Source organism: Vanacampus margaritifer, chromosome 12 (assembly GCF_051991255.1).
Source record: "Vanacampus margaritifer isolate UIUO_Vmar chromosome 12, RoL_Vmar_1.0, whole genome shotgun sequence".
Lineage (NCBI taxonomy): Eukaryota > Metazoa > Chordata > Actinopteri > Syngnathiformes > Syngnathidae > Vanacampus > Vanacampus margaritifer.
The window spans coordinates 20766250-20780752 of record NC_135443.1 but is presented as its reverse complement, the minus strand read 5'-3'; the positions used below and the strand labels follow the sequence as shown (position 1 = coordinate 20780752).

General features: G+C 37.6%; 1 protein-coding gene across 1 annotated transcript; it reads right to left on the bottom strand.

The window, feature by feature from the left end:
• Window positions 1-6845: 6845 nt before the first annotated feature.
• On the bottom strand, window positions 6846-12326 carry LOC144061717 (homeobox protein Hox-D9b-like). The gene is made up of 2 exons (XM_077582439.1): window positions 11618-12326; window positions 6846-7090 (listed from the first exon to the last, which is right to left on the bottom strand). Exons 1-2 carry the CDS (start codon window positions 12324-12326, stop codon window positions 6846-6848), a joined length of 954 nt encoding a protein of 317 aa, XP_077438565.1.
• Between the last annotated feature and the right edge of the window lie 2177 nt (window positions 12327-14503).

Here is a 14503-nt window from a genome sequence, read left to right as displayed (position 1 = left end):
TTTTCTTATATTCATTCTAGTAAAATAAGAAATAATACATTCGAAAATAATGACACAAAAAAATACACAATCAAATATTACGTTAAAAAATGTAAATGTCAAGAGTTGCGATTTAAAAAAAATGCAAAAAACAAAACACAAAACAAAAAACAAGCAAACAAACAAACAAATTAAATGTGCATAAAATACAAAGTCGCATATAGGTAAATAAAAAAAATAAGTATATGCATATGCTACATAAAATATACAGTAGAGGTAAAGAGAAAACTTAATTGTGCAAATAAATGCTCATATATTGAAATCATATACATATTTAAAATGACAAATTACACTTGCAACAACAAAACAATGTAGAAAAAACAAACAAACAACTAAATGTGCATTTAAGAGGTCACATGAAAAAAAGCAAGATTGTCTCCACATGCAAGTAAAAAATGTAATGCAGGAAAATACCTAAACAAAAAAATCGTCAAACAAAATCAAACAATCAAGGTTACGCAAATTGGACGTCCAATTAAGAACGTCTTCAAATAGCAGTGCAATTTCAAAATGTCGAAGTGATATGTCGGCGAGTCACTATAGTATTTTTTTGGTGTCTAAAATTCGTATTCTCTTGTTTCATTTAATTGACGAGCAAACAAACACCAAATGCTTTAGTTCTTTGTTTCTTTTTCTTTTCGCTTTTGTGGTGCGGCGCTTTTGAACCAAGGTTCGAGGCCGTCGGCTCCCCCCCACCTCAGACAATGACTTTAACATTTCAAGACGCAGTCGAGGCAGGAAAAGGATGTCCAATAAAACCATATAGTCACCGAGACTGTCTGGCCTTAATTGCTTTATGGCTTCTTCTTCTCTCTGTGTGTCGCTCTCCCTCTTTTTAAAAAAAGAAAAATACATGTCTTTTCTATGTGTGTGTGTTTAGGATGGCTGGTGGGGGGGGGGGGGGGGGGGGGTTGGGTAAGTCACGTTTATTCTCCAAATGCATGCTGTTGCTTTATGACCCTGCAGGAGGATGCACTTTATATGGCGGCCATAAACGGGAGGCGTGCAGTGAAGAGCTTGGAGGATACTGCACATATTTTGACAAAACAAGCAAAGGGAAAAAATTGCATGCATAGATAAATATAAATATTCACTAGAACACACTCACTGCATATATACTGTAGTACAGCTCTGGAAAAGCAAATGAAGAGACAAAACAACCACACGCTGGACCTATAATTAGATTTTTTTCTTTTTCTCCATTTCTGAAAATATTTATTCTAAATGACAATATTTGAAATTTGGGAATATTTTGTCAGATCCCCCCTCCCCCATACACATAGGACACAGAAACTGATCATTTTGCATTAGTCTACCCCCCAGCATAAAAAAAAAAACAATGCATTCATTTTAAGTTACTACAGAACGGTCTTTGACTAAAAGTAGAGAATAAATAAATAAATAAATAATTTAAGGTGCAATGAAAAGGTCACTAAATGCATAAAAAATAGTAACTTGACATTACAAAACGAAGAAAGTCAAAACAAAAACACTAAACATGTTTTGAATGTTAGTAATTATTTTTAACACTTTAAAAATATCTTTATTATATTATTTTTCATTTTAACGTTGCTTTTTTGTCATTTTCAACATTGTAATAAAAAAACGTTATTTATTTATTTATTATTATTATTATTATTATTATTTTGTCCAACAATTCTAATTTATTTTACATAACTTGGCTTTTTTTTTTTGCATTTTTCATTTTTAACACAATTGTCATTTTTATTGTCTTTTTTTACATATTTCATCCAAGTTTGAAAATAAGTCAACCACGTTAATAGTAAAATACAATAACATTACATAAGTCAGTCTTAAATTTATTGACCGTCATCTCTTATCTTCATCCTAATTGTCATGCAAGTGTAAAAGAAGTTATGCACTGTTAATAATAAAAAGAAGAAAACCAACATAACAACTGATATAAAGTGATGATTGGAGTCCTGTACTGTATTCTTTGATTTTGCAGATATTGGGGAAAAAGTTATTCAGGGGCGTGTATCCGAGAGGGGATTGGTAAGACTTTCGAAGGGCACCCATGAAATTATAGTGTAATAGCAAACAGAATTCCTTGAATCGTAGAAAAAAAAGACTAATAATGCGTATGCACTATTGAGGTTGTAATGCACCTTTTATTTAGTAAAAGAAAGTGTGTGTGTGTGTGTGTGTGTGGGTAGGGGGGCATACATGACATCTGGGCTCCAGTTGTGTGGCGGACATTCCCCCGAACACTCATACACTGTCGGTGGTATTGAGTTGTGTGTCCAAAAGTAGAAAAAAAAAGAAGGAGCAACATTCAAAATTTGTGTTGTTGCGTGAGCTGACACTTAGCAACCACAGTGTGTGCGCACGCTCATGTGCGAATAACAACAAATATGCAATGACGACAACAACGTGTAAGCCTGTTGGATTAGACATGCAGTTCATTAAAAAAAAACACTTTTGATTGAATAGTCACAACTTTTTCACTGTCAGAGGGCGGAAAACCTTCGCTCATTGGAAACTGTGCAACCGCAAGCGCTTGCTTCAAAACAAACAGTTTGCTTGTCAATAACGCTTTGGTTTGCTTGTGGTTTGGCCTTAAGCAAAGACACAGTCAGTGGTGCAAAAAATTTGTTCTTTTGTAGATTTTATAATAAATAATAGTAACAATGTCAACACAACAACTAAGCAATAACATTTGATATCATTTTGTTTAGGCTAGCATGGTTAGCTAGTGGTTAGCACATCTACCTCACAGTTCCTGCCTCTGGATCACTGCAGACTCAAATGTCAAATTGTGACCTGTGATAGGCTGGCGAACAGTCCAGGGTGTGTTCTGCATCTCCTGTGTGTAGCTTCTCTCACAAACACAATGAATACATGTTAAAGTCAACAAGTGTATCTTCGGTTGACTTTAACATGTATTCATTGTGTTTGTGAGAGGTAAAACCAGCTAGGAAAAATGAAATGTGCATGTGAATGGTCGTTTGTCTATTTACGTATATATATACACCCTGCGATTGGCTGACGACCAGTCAAGGTTGTATCCTATCTTTAGACCTCTAACCTGTAAACAACTAAGGATTAAAGTTTCATGTAATTTATTTTAAACATTTAGTCTACTTGCTAATGTGCAGTTAGCTGGGAAAACACCAGCTCTCTGCCACAAAGCTAATGCCAACTTAACGCAGTGAGGTGCTTTTCCGTCTCGGTTGCCTCTTCACATTTGTGTCGATGTCCTATTAAATTACATCTGTTTGGCCTCATTTATAAAATCGCACCGTTTGTGTTTACAAAAACAACACGGCAACTGACGCTGCATGCTAATGCTAATCAAACGCAGTGAAGTGGTTTCCATCTCGGTTGCCTATTTGCATTTGTGTCGACGTCTGATTGAATTGTGTCTTTTTGGGCACGTTTAAAAAATTGTACCTTTCGTGTTTACAAAAACAACACAGCAGCGGTTAGCTAGCATGACAAACACAAAAACGTTGCCTCGTTATATATGCTAGAGTCACATGCTAACTGCTGACTCATTATGTACGCATGTCGCTTGACTGCCAGTCACTTATGGTAAAACTCATGTTGTCGAAAAGCGGCATATTAAAAGTGATGCTACTGTCCCTCGTAATAACTATTTGTCATATTAAATGCAGAGTTTAACAGACAATGAAAACAAAGATGGCTGCTGAAGCAACATTTTTAGGAATAAATGATACGCAAATGGAAACAATGTGCTTTCTGATCTCTAAACCAAAAAGTTACCACCGATGCAAATGTCATCTAATTTAACTTAAAATGGTCAATATTTACAGATTTCACAATTTAATAAGCCACCATTTCAATTTGACACAATTTTGCATCTTTTCAGGCTTGTTTTTGTGAGGTCTAAGTGTGTTTTGGTTGCTCCTTCTGCGAGGTTTTATATGTTTACATAAATCATCTTTACTGTACATGTCAGGTCATGACAAGTCATGAGATCATTCGTAGGGCGCGTCGGAGGGCAATTTAGTAGAAAATTATACGAAAATGTCAGAGATGAGTTACACGAGCGTCACTATGCCTGTGTAAACACGATTGAATTGTTATTTGCTAACATTTTATATAACACATCAAAGTTTTCTACTAAATACAATTCTACAAAATCACTGGGGGGTGACATGTCATAATGGGAATTTTAGTAGGAAATTGTATGAAAATTGAAACCCTAGACGAGTATTTTGTGCAAGAAGCAATGATGTCCAACATGGTGCTCTATCATTTCCTAACATTTTACATTCAGTTTTCTACTGATTACAATACTTGACATAAAAAAAACATGGGTGTTTGCATGTCATGATGAAAATTTAGTAGGACATGAGATTTTTTTCCCCCCCGAACCTCTCCTTCCTGCAAAAAAATAGCAAAATACATTCCATAAATTTGGCTGACATGCTGCACCAGAATTCTAATGTTTTATCATAACTTGAAATCATATTTCCTCACATCTCCTAATTACAATGTATCACTTACGTACAAGATTTAATTTCAGAATGTATTCATAAATCTGACAAAAAGGTAACCACTAAATTATGTAAGGAATATTTTTTTCCAGCAATATGTGCAAATCATCCCCCCACCCCTCCGAATTTTTATGCACTTTGGGTGCATTTCCTATTATATATAACTACACGTTTATTTGTAAATCGTACAAAAAAATTGAACACCATTTATAAATGGACATGAGAATTACTTAATGCGCATAAAACCAGATACATTCCACAAAAAATGTCTGACATTTTGCCACAAAACGTTCAAATTTTGCCAGATTTTCAGAACACTTTGTGCATATTGTCGCCATAAGACGTTTTGTAAAGTTGTTATAACGCATCACAAAACTTTGGCAACACATCAAAATAATTTAGTTGGAACGTGTACAAAAAGTTTGTGCTACTGTAATGAGCTAACTAATGAAAATGGTTTTCCACAAAAATAGCCGACATGCTAGGTGGTAAATTACAAATCTCACCAGAATACAGAAATTTTCCGCAATTTTCTGAGAACTTTGGACTTCCATCCATCCATCCATTTTCTTAACCGCTTTTTCCTCACAAGGGTCACGGGGGGCGCTGGAGCCTATCCCAGCTGGCTTCGGGCAGTAGGCGGGGTACACCCTGAACTGGTTTCCAGCCAATCGCAGGGCACACAGAGACGAACAACCATACTCACAATCACACCTATGGACAATTTGGAGTGTTCAATTAGCCTGCCATGCATGTTTTTGGAATGTGGGAGGAAACCGGAGTACCCGGAGAAAACCCACACAAGCACGGGGAGAACATGCAAACTCCACCCAGGAAGGCCGAAGCCCGGACTCGATCTGACTTATTTTTGCTAATTTCCAAATTTGCAATTTATAAATTGTTTTTTGTATTTGCACAAGAATTTCATTGGAAATCTTACAAAAAGTTTGTTAGTAAATGGAAAGCAGCTAACCATTGCAATTTCGCTCAACAAAAATGGCAAAATCATCCAAAATCTGCATAAATGGCCAATGTGTTGACTGGGAATATTTTATGACAATATTTTACCACTATTTCTAAGTAGTTCAGTTATTTTCATTTTTCGGTTACCCCACCAAAAAATTTAAGTTTGATACTAAATTATTACCGGTACTTTTCCAGAACATTTACGGGTCTTCTACAAATTGTAAAGCATTTTACATTACATTTTACAAAGATAATTCACTACCATTCTGAAGATAATTTAGTAATAAATAATACACAAAGTTAACCACGGAAATTATGTACATCGCTACTCCACTCAATAAAATAGCATTTTTTTGGGGTACAAAATCCAACTAAATTCTCACAAGAACATGCTGACAGAGAATAAAAAAATAAATAAAAAAAATAAAGACTTGGACCTTTGGTTACAGAATGCACATTTTAGTGCGTCATTGTCTCACTTTGTTATGGATTTGCTTAAAAGTCAGACTCATATATTTGACAATATTTTGCCATGGTTTCAGTACTTATGGCAGGTAATTCCCTACAATTTCACTGGTATTTTCTACAAATTGTCTACAAATCTCAGCACAGTTTCTGAGTACACCACATTCTGTGGTTAGCACATTTTTTGGGGGTACAAAATGCTACTAAATTCTTGCAACATGCCAACAGGGCCATTTTAGTCTGTGATGTTTTCGTCACTTTCCACAAATATCGCTGAAATTCTGCATAAAGAATGCTGAAATAACTTTCATCTGAACCGCTTATCCTCACTCTGCCATAATTTGGTAGCTTACATTTACAACAATACTTTTCAAATTGGTTCTCACACAAAAATGTGAAATTTTATTTGCTATTTTTTTCATAGAACTTTGGGCACATTGTTGCAAGAATCTAGTACAAAAAGTGTAAGTTAAGCTAAGCGCTAACATTCCATAAAAGTGACATTATGCGCAGAAATATTTGACCACAATTTCAAAGTAATTAGGGTATATTAATTTCAAGACATCCGTTAATACACATTTTCAAATTACCCCTCCAAAAATTTACACATTGCTACTACTTTAATAATTTTTTTGTACAAAATCCTACTAAATTCTCACAAGAACATGCCGACAAGTGGGAGGGAAGCAAAACATATCGTATGCATTCACATGGTGATTAAGTGTGTCACAGTGTGGACGTCTTTGCAATGTTTTTGTTACTTCAAAATCCCGTGACGTCCATTCAGGTTGCACTTGGTTGTTCGAGGGGAAGCTTCCAAAAATGTCTGTTTTTGTTTGTGTTTGTCGAGAAGATGTCCACAAGCTTATGTTACACCCTTATCCCCTCATCCTATTCATTGATACTCCTCCTTTCCCTGATCATCAGCTTCTTCATCTTCATGCGTCGGTTCTGGAACCAGATTTTCACCTGACGCTCGGTCAGATTCAAGAGTCTGGCCACCTCCAAGCGCCGGTCCCGGGTCAGGTACATGTTGTACAGGAACTCCTTCTCCAGCTCCAGGGTCTGGTGTTTGGTGTAGGGGCAACGCTTCTTGCGGGTGGACTTGGCGTGGATCCAGCTGGCCGACGGGTTCTCTGCGGCGGGGTGGAGAAAAAGAAGATAAAATAGTCAAAGTATGAACTTCACCTCAAAACAAAAGTGATGCCTGACATATATATACAGACGCTCCCCTACTTACGAACATTCGAGTTACGAACAACGGTACATACGAACATGTCTGTGCGAATGCGCGCATGTCAAAAAATGTTCGGAAAGAGATGCTGTAAGTTAGATTTTTTATTGCGCACCTTTTTCCGAGTACTATAGTGCTTCTTTCCGCCGCTAATACCGACGCTTCGCGCTGTGAGAGCTCACCCAGCATTGGAGGCTCAGTAACGTGTCGAGGAGGAGGAAGAAGAAGAAACGCCTGTCGCTCATAGATAAAGCCATCGCACTCTTCGAGCAGCAAGACCCAAATATTGAACGTTGCACAAAGGTTGCAAATCAATTGAATGATGCCATACAGTGCTACCGCATCATTTATGATGAAAAAAGAAGAAAACTGTGCAATCGTAGTTAGATCGCTTCTTTCGGCCAGTTTCTAGTAAATCCTCCAAGGAAGATACTCATCAACCCTCATCTTCTTCTCCGCGACCCTCAACTTCTTCCTACATTGAAGTTACGGAGGAGGAAGTAACTTTTGAAGCCCATTCCAGCGACGACGAAGAACCTCTCATGATATAAAATCCTCCTCTTCCTCCTCCTCCTCCTCCATCTAATCCTTAAGCATCGAGTACATCTTCCAAAAGTAAGTTAAACTTAATTTTATTTATCTTATTACGTACATGTACATACTGTGTGTGTCTCTCGCTCTCTCTCTCTAACATACGTAGAGTACAGTACTGTACGTATTCTCTTTAAACATAAATTATAATACAAAATATAGCACTGTAGCAACTTACGAACAAATTCACCTTACGAACGATCGCTCGGAACGTAACTCGTTCGTAAGTTGGGGAGTGTCTGTATCACTAAAATTTTGACATACTGTGCGGCAATACTTAACCATGATTTTTAAACGGTTAGGGAATGGTATTTGCATAACATTCGTCTCAAGGTAACTCTTCAAAAATGTCATTTAGTGTATTTTTTTGTGTAAAAAACAAAACCAAAACCAAAAAACTACTGAATTCACAAAAAGACCAAGCCAAAGCGTATCCTGCAACAGGATGACGAAGTAAAAAATATAGTTTGCGTTAAAGAGGTTTACTACATAGATTAACTTAGTTTGTAATGTTTATACTTAAAAATCTAATTTTATAGTATTTTGAAGTACTTTAGGCATAAAATATGCTATCAGTTTACAAATAGATCATGGCCTGCCACCACGCAGTCCAGAATAAATGGTTGGCGTGCACCAATTTTTACACAAAAATTTGAGAAATTAGCATGTTCTCCAAGCACTTTGGGTTTATTAATATAAAAATCTGGGTTGAAATCTTACAAAAAGTGTTTTAGCAAATGGACCTGAGTATAATTGTAATGAGCATAACAATAATGAAAATGGAAAGGTCTGCCATGATGCATTCCACAAAAATGGCCGACAAGCTACACAGGCAAATGATGCCACAAAAACCTGAAATTACACCTTTTTTATATTTACCTATATTTTACATAGAATGTTCTACCCATTTTTAAATAGTGTATGGCCTACTGCGATACATTCAGAACAAAATGACGGCCACATTTTCAGAGCAACTTGAGCATATTTAGCAAGACTAATTGGAAAAACACCTTTATTTATGAATGACCCAATTTACGAGCTTCACAATATTTATTGAAGTTACTTTAAAACTGACCATATATTAAAGATTTATGTAATGTTTATGTATGTTAATGTATCTTGAAGAATCTTGTTGCTTGTTTAACCAAACCAACTGATTTACAGAAGTACACTTTCTCAATGCTAACAAGCAATGTGAAATGTGATGGACAGGCTACCGAATCTAGCATCAATGTCATCTTATACCTCCGACAACATAACAATAGTTAAAATCAACTAATATAGTATTACTGCAACTTACTGAGCAGTTGTGACTATCTTCATTTAAATATGCATGTAAATATGAGACTGTCCTCTTGTGGCAATGTGTGTACATCAGAAGGAGTCTCATAGCGCAAACTGATGAAGAGTAACAGTGTAAAAATGTTTGTTAGTAAATAGACATAAGTGCTACAACAAGCACAGGGCGAAAAATTCAATGTGTTTGGGGTGTAATATTGTTAATACAAATCTTTCCAGCTTGCAAATGGAGGTTTGATGACAGGCGCCCAAAGAATTTTGAGAACTTGTGTTCCACCCTCCCCTCCCCAATCCCATCCCATCCCATCCTATTCATTGACAATCCTAAAATGACGTTCTTCCCAAAACAATACCCGGAAGGAGGTTTTATGACCCGCTGGCTCATTGGAGATCAGGCCACAATTATGTTTTTATCTATTTCTTTTTATGTTCCCGTTCACCCTCCCTGCTTCCACAATCCAAAACATCTTGTCAGGTTTTGTAAGAAATGCACTTATAAATCCCAACTAGTCGGATTCTGGCAGCACTCAGGCCTTGGTTGTTAAGAAAAAAAAAATCGAGATATCCCGAGCTGTGTGTTTTATGTGCCTCCCTTCTCTGAGAAGCTGGGGTTAAAAATTACGGCTGGTGTTGGACCTCCAGGATCACATCAGAGCAACAAGTATATATGAGGCTCGTGTTTCACACTCGCTTGCAGCTATTTTTAAAGCCTCTTGATTTTTTTTCCTAATTTAGCATCAAGATGACCTGGAAAATTCACCCTGGCCTGTCTGGCTTTTCAATCTGTTTGAATAGCATTGTCATAATAGATTCTGTAACAGCTTTCATTCAGTTTGTTTTGGTCGTCACTCTTACCCATTCATTTATGCAACATTGGGATGATCTAGAAAATACTCAATGACTTGACCTTTCACTCTTTTTTACAACCTTGTATGCACAGGCATACTTAATACTAAAGCATCATGGCTTATGGAATCTACTTAAGCATAGTTTTCATTTATACACTTATTGAGCACTACAGGATGATAACAGAAAACTCGCACTGACCAACTTGAATTTTCACACTTTTTGCACAGCTTACTTAACACCATCATAATGTATACATATTTTAAATTCACATTTTTTTAAAATCATCTTTTGAAATAAAGCACTTAGATGACCCGGAAATTCGGACTTACTTTTTACTCGTTTCAAACATTTTTTCATGCACTGCAATACTCTATGATAAACAATATAACATCTAGTTCATGCATGTATTTATTTATTCATTTATTTATTACTGAATAACTAAACTATTTTCGCATGCACATACTTAAAGTAGCATTATATGCATTGGAATATAGGATAGTGATGGTGTTGAAGTACTGAGATATACATTGTTAATAGCTAAATGACAACTAAATTGCATTAATTCATTGTTTAAAATTGTCTTAATAGGATGGAAAATCCTCACTGAGCAGAATAACTGACACACACACACACACACACACGCACTCACACACACTCACACACTAGATGTAAATGCCTCAAATGAATTTTTCATCGTAACTTTATTGTTTATATTGGGAAAAAAATAGTTTAAGTGAGCACATTGGTTGCCAGCATTGAAATCAAATAATCAAAACCTGAATAATGCACAAAATTAAATAGTCATGTTGGTAAAACATGATTTCAATGTGTTTAACCAATGTCCATACTTAAAAAAAAGGACATCAAACAGACTCTTGTAGTTTCCCCTTATACTCGTATGACCTAGATTATAGAAAATTCTCACTCATTTTCTTTTATTCAGATTTTTTTTGTGTGTGTGTATTTTTGGTAGTATTATTCACTGATCATGCAACTTAAATTTTCACTCGTTTTACTCGTTTTTTTGTAAGACTTTTTTTCGGGGATAGGGATGTTTTAGCAGACATTCTTTTTTTTCTCCCTCAAAACTATTTTTAGTATGTAATTTATTGTTAATGTACCATCGTTCACGGCGGATGTTGTATTTAATTATTTGATTTACCACACATTTCCTGTACCTATAAACGTAATGTATATCCTCACGAGACACTTCATTATAGGTACACACAAATCACGCCTTTTATTATTCGTATATTGTGCAGTATAGGGGCTGTTTCTAATTTTCTGTCACTCTCATGTGGTTAAATAAGGTAATCACAAGATAAGTAACAGCTCTCACAGCAGTTTAACTCAATTAAAAACTCCAACTTGTCCAATTCTGCATGCAGCTGTGGTATAGTGCAGGTGTCCCTAATGTATTGTCCGTCGAGTGCAGCAGCAGCTGCAGCGTATAAACACACCTGTGCGGCGTGCATGGCGCCAAACGTGCTAAATAACAGCAAAAGTCGCTTTAATTATTTTAATGGACAATAAAGTTTTATACATTGTCGTTGAGGCCCGGAGGACGTTTATAGGCCAATAAAAGCCTCTCACACACACTTCCTTACATATGGCCACATTCCTGCACACACACATACAGACTATTGGGGCCCACTCACTCGAGCATATGGTTCTGGACGTGTGCCTTTACCTGGGTCAGGCTGCACCGGTTGGCATTTCCTCGTGTCATCCTCGTCCTCGTCGTCGTTCTCCTTCTTGGGCTCCTGCTTTCGGCAGAGCTCCTCCGCCGTCCCCAGCCGCTCGAGCACCACCTCTCCCGGGCTGGCAAAGCTGGAGTCCCCGGGGCTGCCACGCGACCGAGGCGGCGAGCTGTCGGACTTCACCGCCTCGAACCTCGGGCTCGGGTTGGAGGGGCAGCCCTGTGCCTGGGGCAAGCAGGCGGCGAAGCTGCCCTCGGCATTGGGGCCGGGGCCCTCCCAGCAGCGGACGAAGCGGCCCTCTGTGGCTGGGGCGAGGTGCTCGGCGTAGTAAGGGGACTGCTGGGGCTGGAGGTGCGGCGGCGGCGGCGGCGGCTGTTGGTGGTGGTGGCCGAGGAGGTGGTGCGGGTGGAAAAGCCCCGTGATGGACGCGCCCGGGGCGGCCTGCATCGGCGGGGACGAGGGTGACGAGGCAGAAGGGGGGTTCGTCCACGGGGAGAAGCCATTCAAGCCGCTTTGCTTGTTGGGGAAGTGGGCAAAATCCGAAATGTGGGAGCCGGGGGTCCCCTCCTCCTCCTCCGCGCCGCGGGTTGGCTTTGCGCAGCCGGCAGTCGACGCCTGCAAGCCTGCCGGGAGGAAATGTGCACCGTACGGCTCCTCAGTCTGCAGCCCCATCATGGAATAATAATTTGTTAGCGACATGTTTATTTTATTATTTCAATAAAAAAGACACTTAAAGGCGACTGTAAAACCTTAGATGGGTCAGTATAGTGGCTTCCATCCTCCCCTAAAATGGTAGTAATTTTTTTCCTGCCCTTACCTTCTCCTCAGCCGCTTATTGGTTATGGCGCAGATCACATGGTCGCACTGTATTTACCCAGCAGAGCAAATAAATCAAATCATTCTTTTGTGCTCGCAAATGTGATAGGAGGCCTGTGCTATGCCAGATGGACGTGCATGTGTGCTACACGCACACTCGCACGCAGACGCACACAAAAACTACTTTTACAGGCTGAATGAAATAGCAGAGACCTTTACAAGCACGGTAACGAGGATCTGCGTGCGTGTGTGTGTGTGTGTGTGTGTGTGTGTGTATGTTGCTTCTGTTTTCATTTTCTCTATTTATGAAGTTAAATATGAATGAGCGAACACCACTATTATGAGTGACCACTTTTACATTATTGAGATTTGCAAATGCAACGTGAAGGAAAAAAACAAAACAAAAATAATTTTTGTCTTGTCTTTGCAAAGCAAATTTTTCTCTTCTAAAAATAGAATATAAAAATGCAATAAATTCAACATATTCACCAAGGATACAGACCATAACATTTGAAAGAGTTATACCTTAAAAATAAAAAAAATAAAAAATACAGTACAGGCCAACATTTTGGACACACTTACTTATTCAATGCATTTGCTTTATTTTCATGGCTGGTTACTTTGTAGATTCTCACTGAAGGCATCAGAACTATGTATGAACTGATGTGGAGTTATGTGCTTAGCAAAAAAAAACCTAACAAACAGGGAAATAATTGAAAACACGTTTTACATTATAGATTCTTCAAAATAGCCATCTTTTGCTCAGGTTACTTTTTTTTGTTGCATACTCTTGGCATTCTTGCGTCTGGGAACTCCTTAAAGATTGTTGAAAAACCTTTTCAGGTGAGTACCTTTTGAAGCTCATCGAGAGAATGCCAAGAATGTGCAAAAAGTAATCAGAAAAAAGGGTGGCTTTTTATTCATGTATTTATTTTATTATTTCCACCTTTTTTTGTAAAGTACATAACTCCAAATGTGTTCGATATTTGTCATAGCTGTCGTCATAGTTTGGATGCCTTCAGTGATAAATTTTCATAATTTACAAATACATTCGCATTTGTATGGAATTGAAAAAACATTTCCATAAATTACATTTAAATAAACACACAAACTATCCACCCTTAAAAATGCTAGGCTAAAAAAAAGACACATTTTGGTTAAAATAAATAAACTGGACTGACGCGCCTTTTGACCCAAATTTTGGGGTTCTTTTGTGTAAAAAAATTGGGTAAAAAAACTTGGGCCAGATTGACCCAAGAAGCATTTTGGTCCAATTTTGGACCAAAATGTATTTTTGGCCCAACAGCTTGAAGAGTAAATGTAAGATTGTATCCATTGTTTTAATTTACAATAAATATTCATGTTCCATAGTTATATAAAATAGATTCCATATTGTTGCATGTAAAAATAGTCATGCACTTTGAATTTCTACAAAAGTTTTACAAACGTATCAATTATAATAATTGACTATAACTTGCTCCTAACTACCACATTTTTGCACACTCAACTCAAAATAAAGGAATTATTGCTATTAGATAGCTTAAAAAGTAAATATTCTAAAACAATATGTATATATAATTTTGATTTCTGTAATAGCGCCATCTATTGGCTGGATGAATTAAAAATTAAAAACACTCCTCAACTTGTTGAATGAGACTTTCATTTGCCCTCAGGTAACATTTCCCTCCATGAATTCATTCAATAAGCGTATTTATTGTGTATTAGCACTTTAAACAAACATTTCAATGTGAGCCATCCCCCTGGAATTGAGCACTACTGCAGCTACTTTTCACCAATCAGGCTACCACATGAAGTTTTCATCTGCAGACTTGGGAGGAGGAAAATAAAAACAGTGAGCAGCTTGCATGCAGCCAACACTTGAGAGTGGCCATATTTCACCTCCTAAAATGTCTTCGCTGCTTTATCGGCCTAGAATAAACCCCCGGCAGCAGGTCTGGGATTAAAGAGAGAAAGGCATGAATCAGCTCCTAAAATGTCATTAGGTTTTAGCTCAGATAGTGGCTGCATGGTGCAGGCCTCCAGGGGTCGCTGTCTCTTAT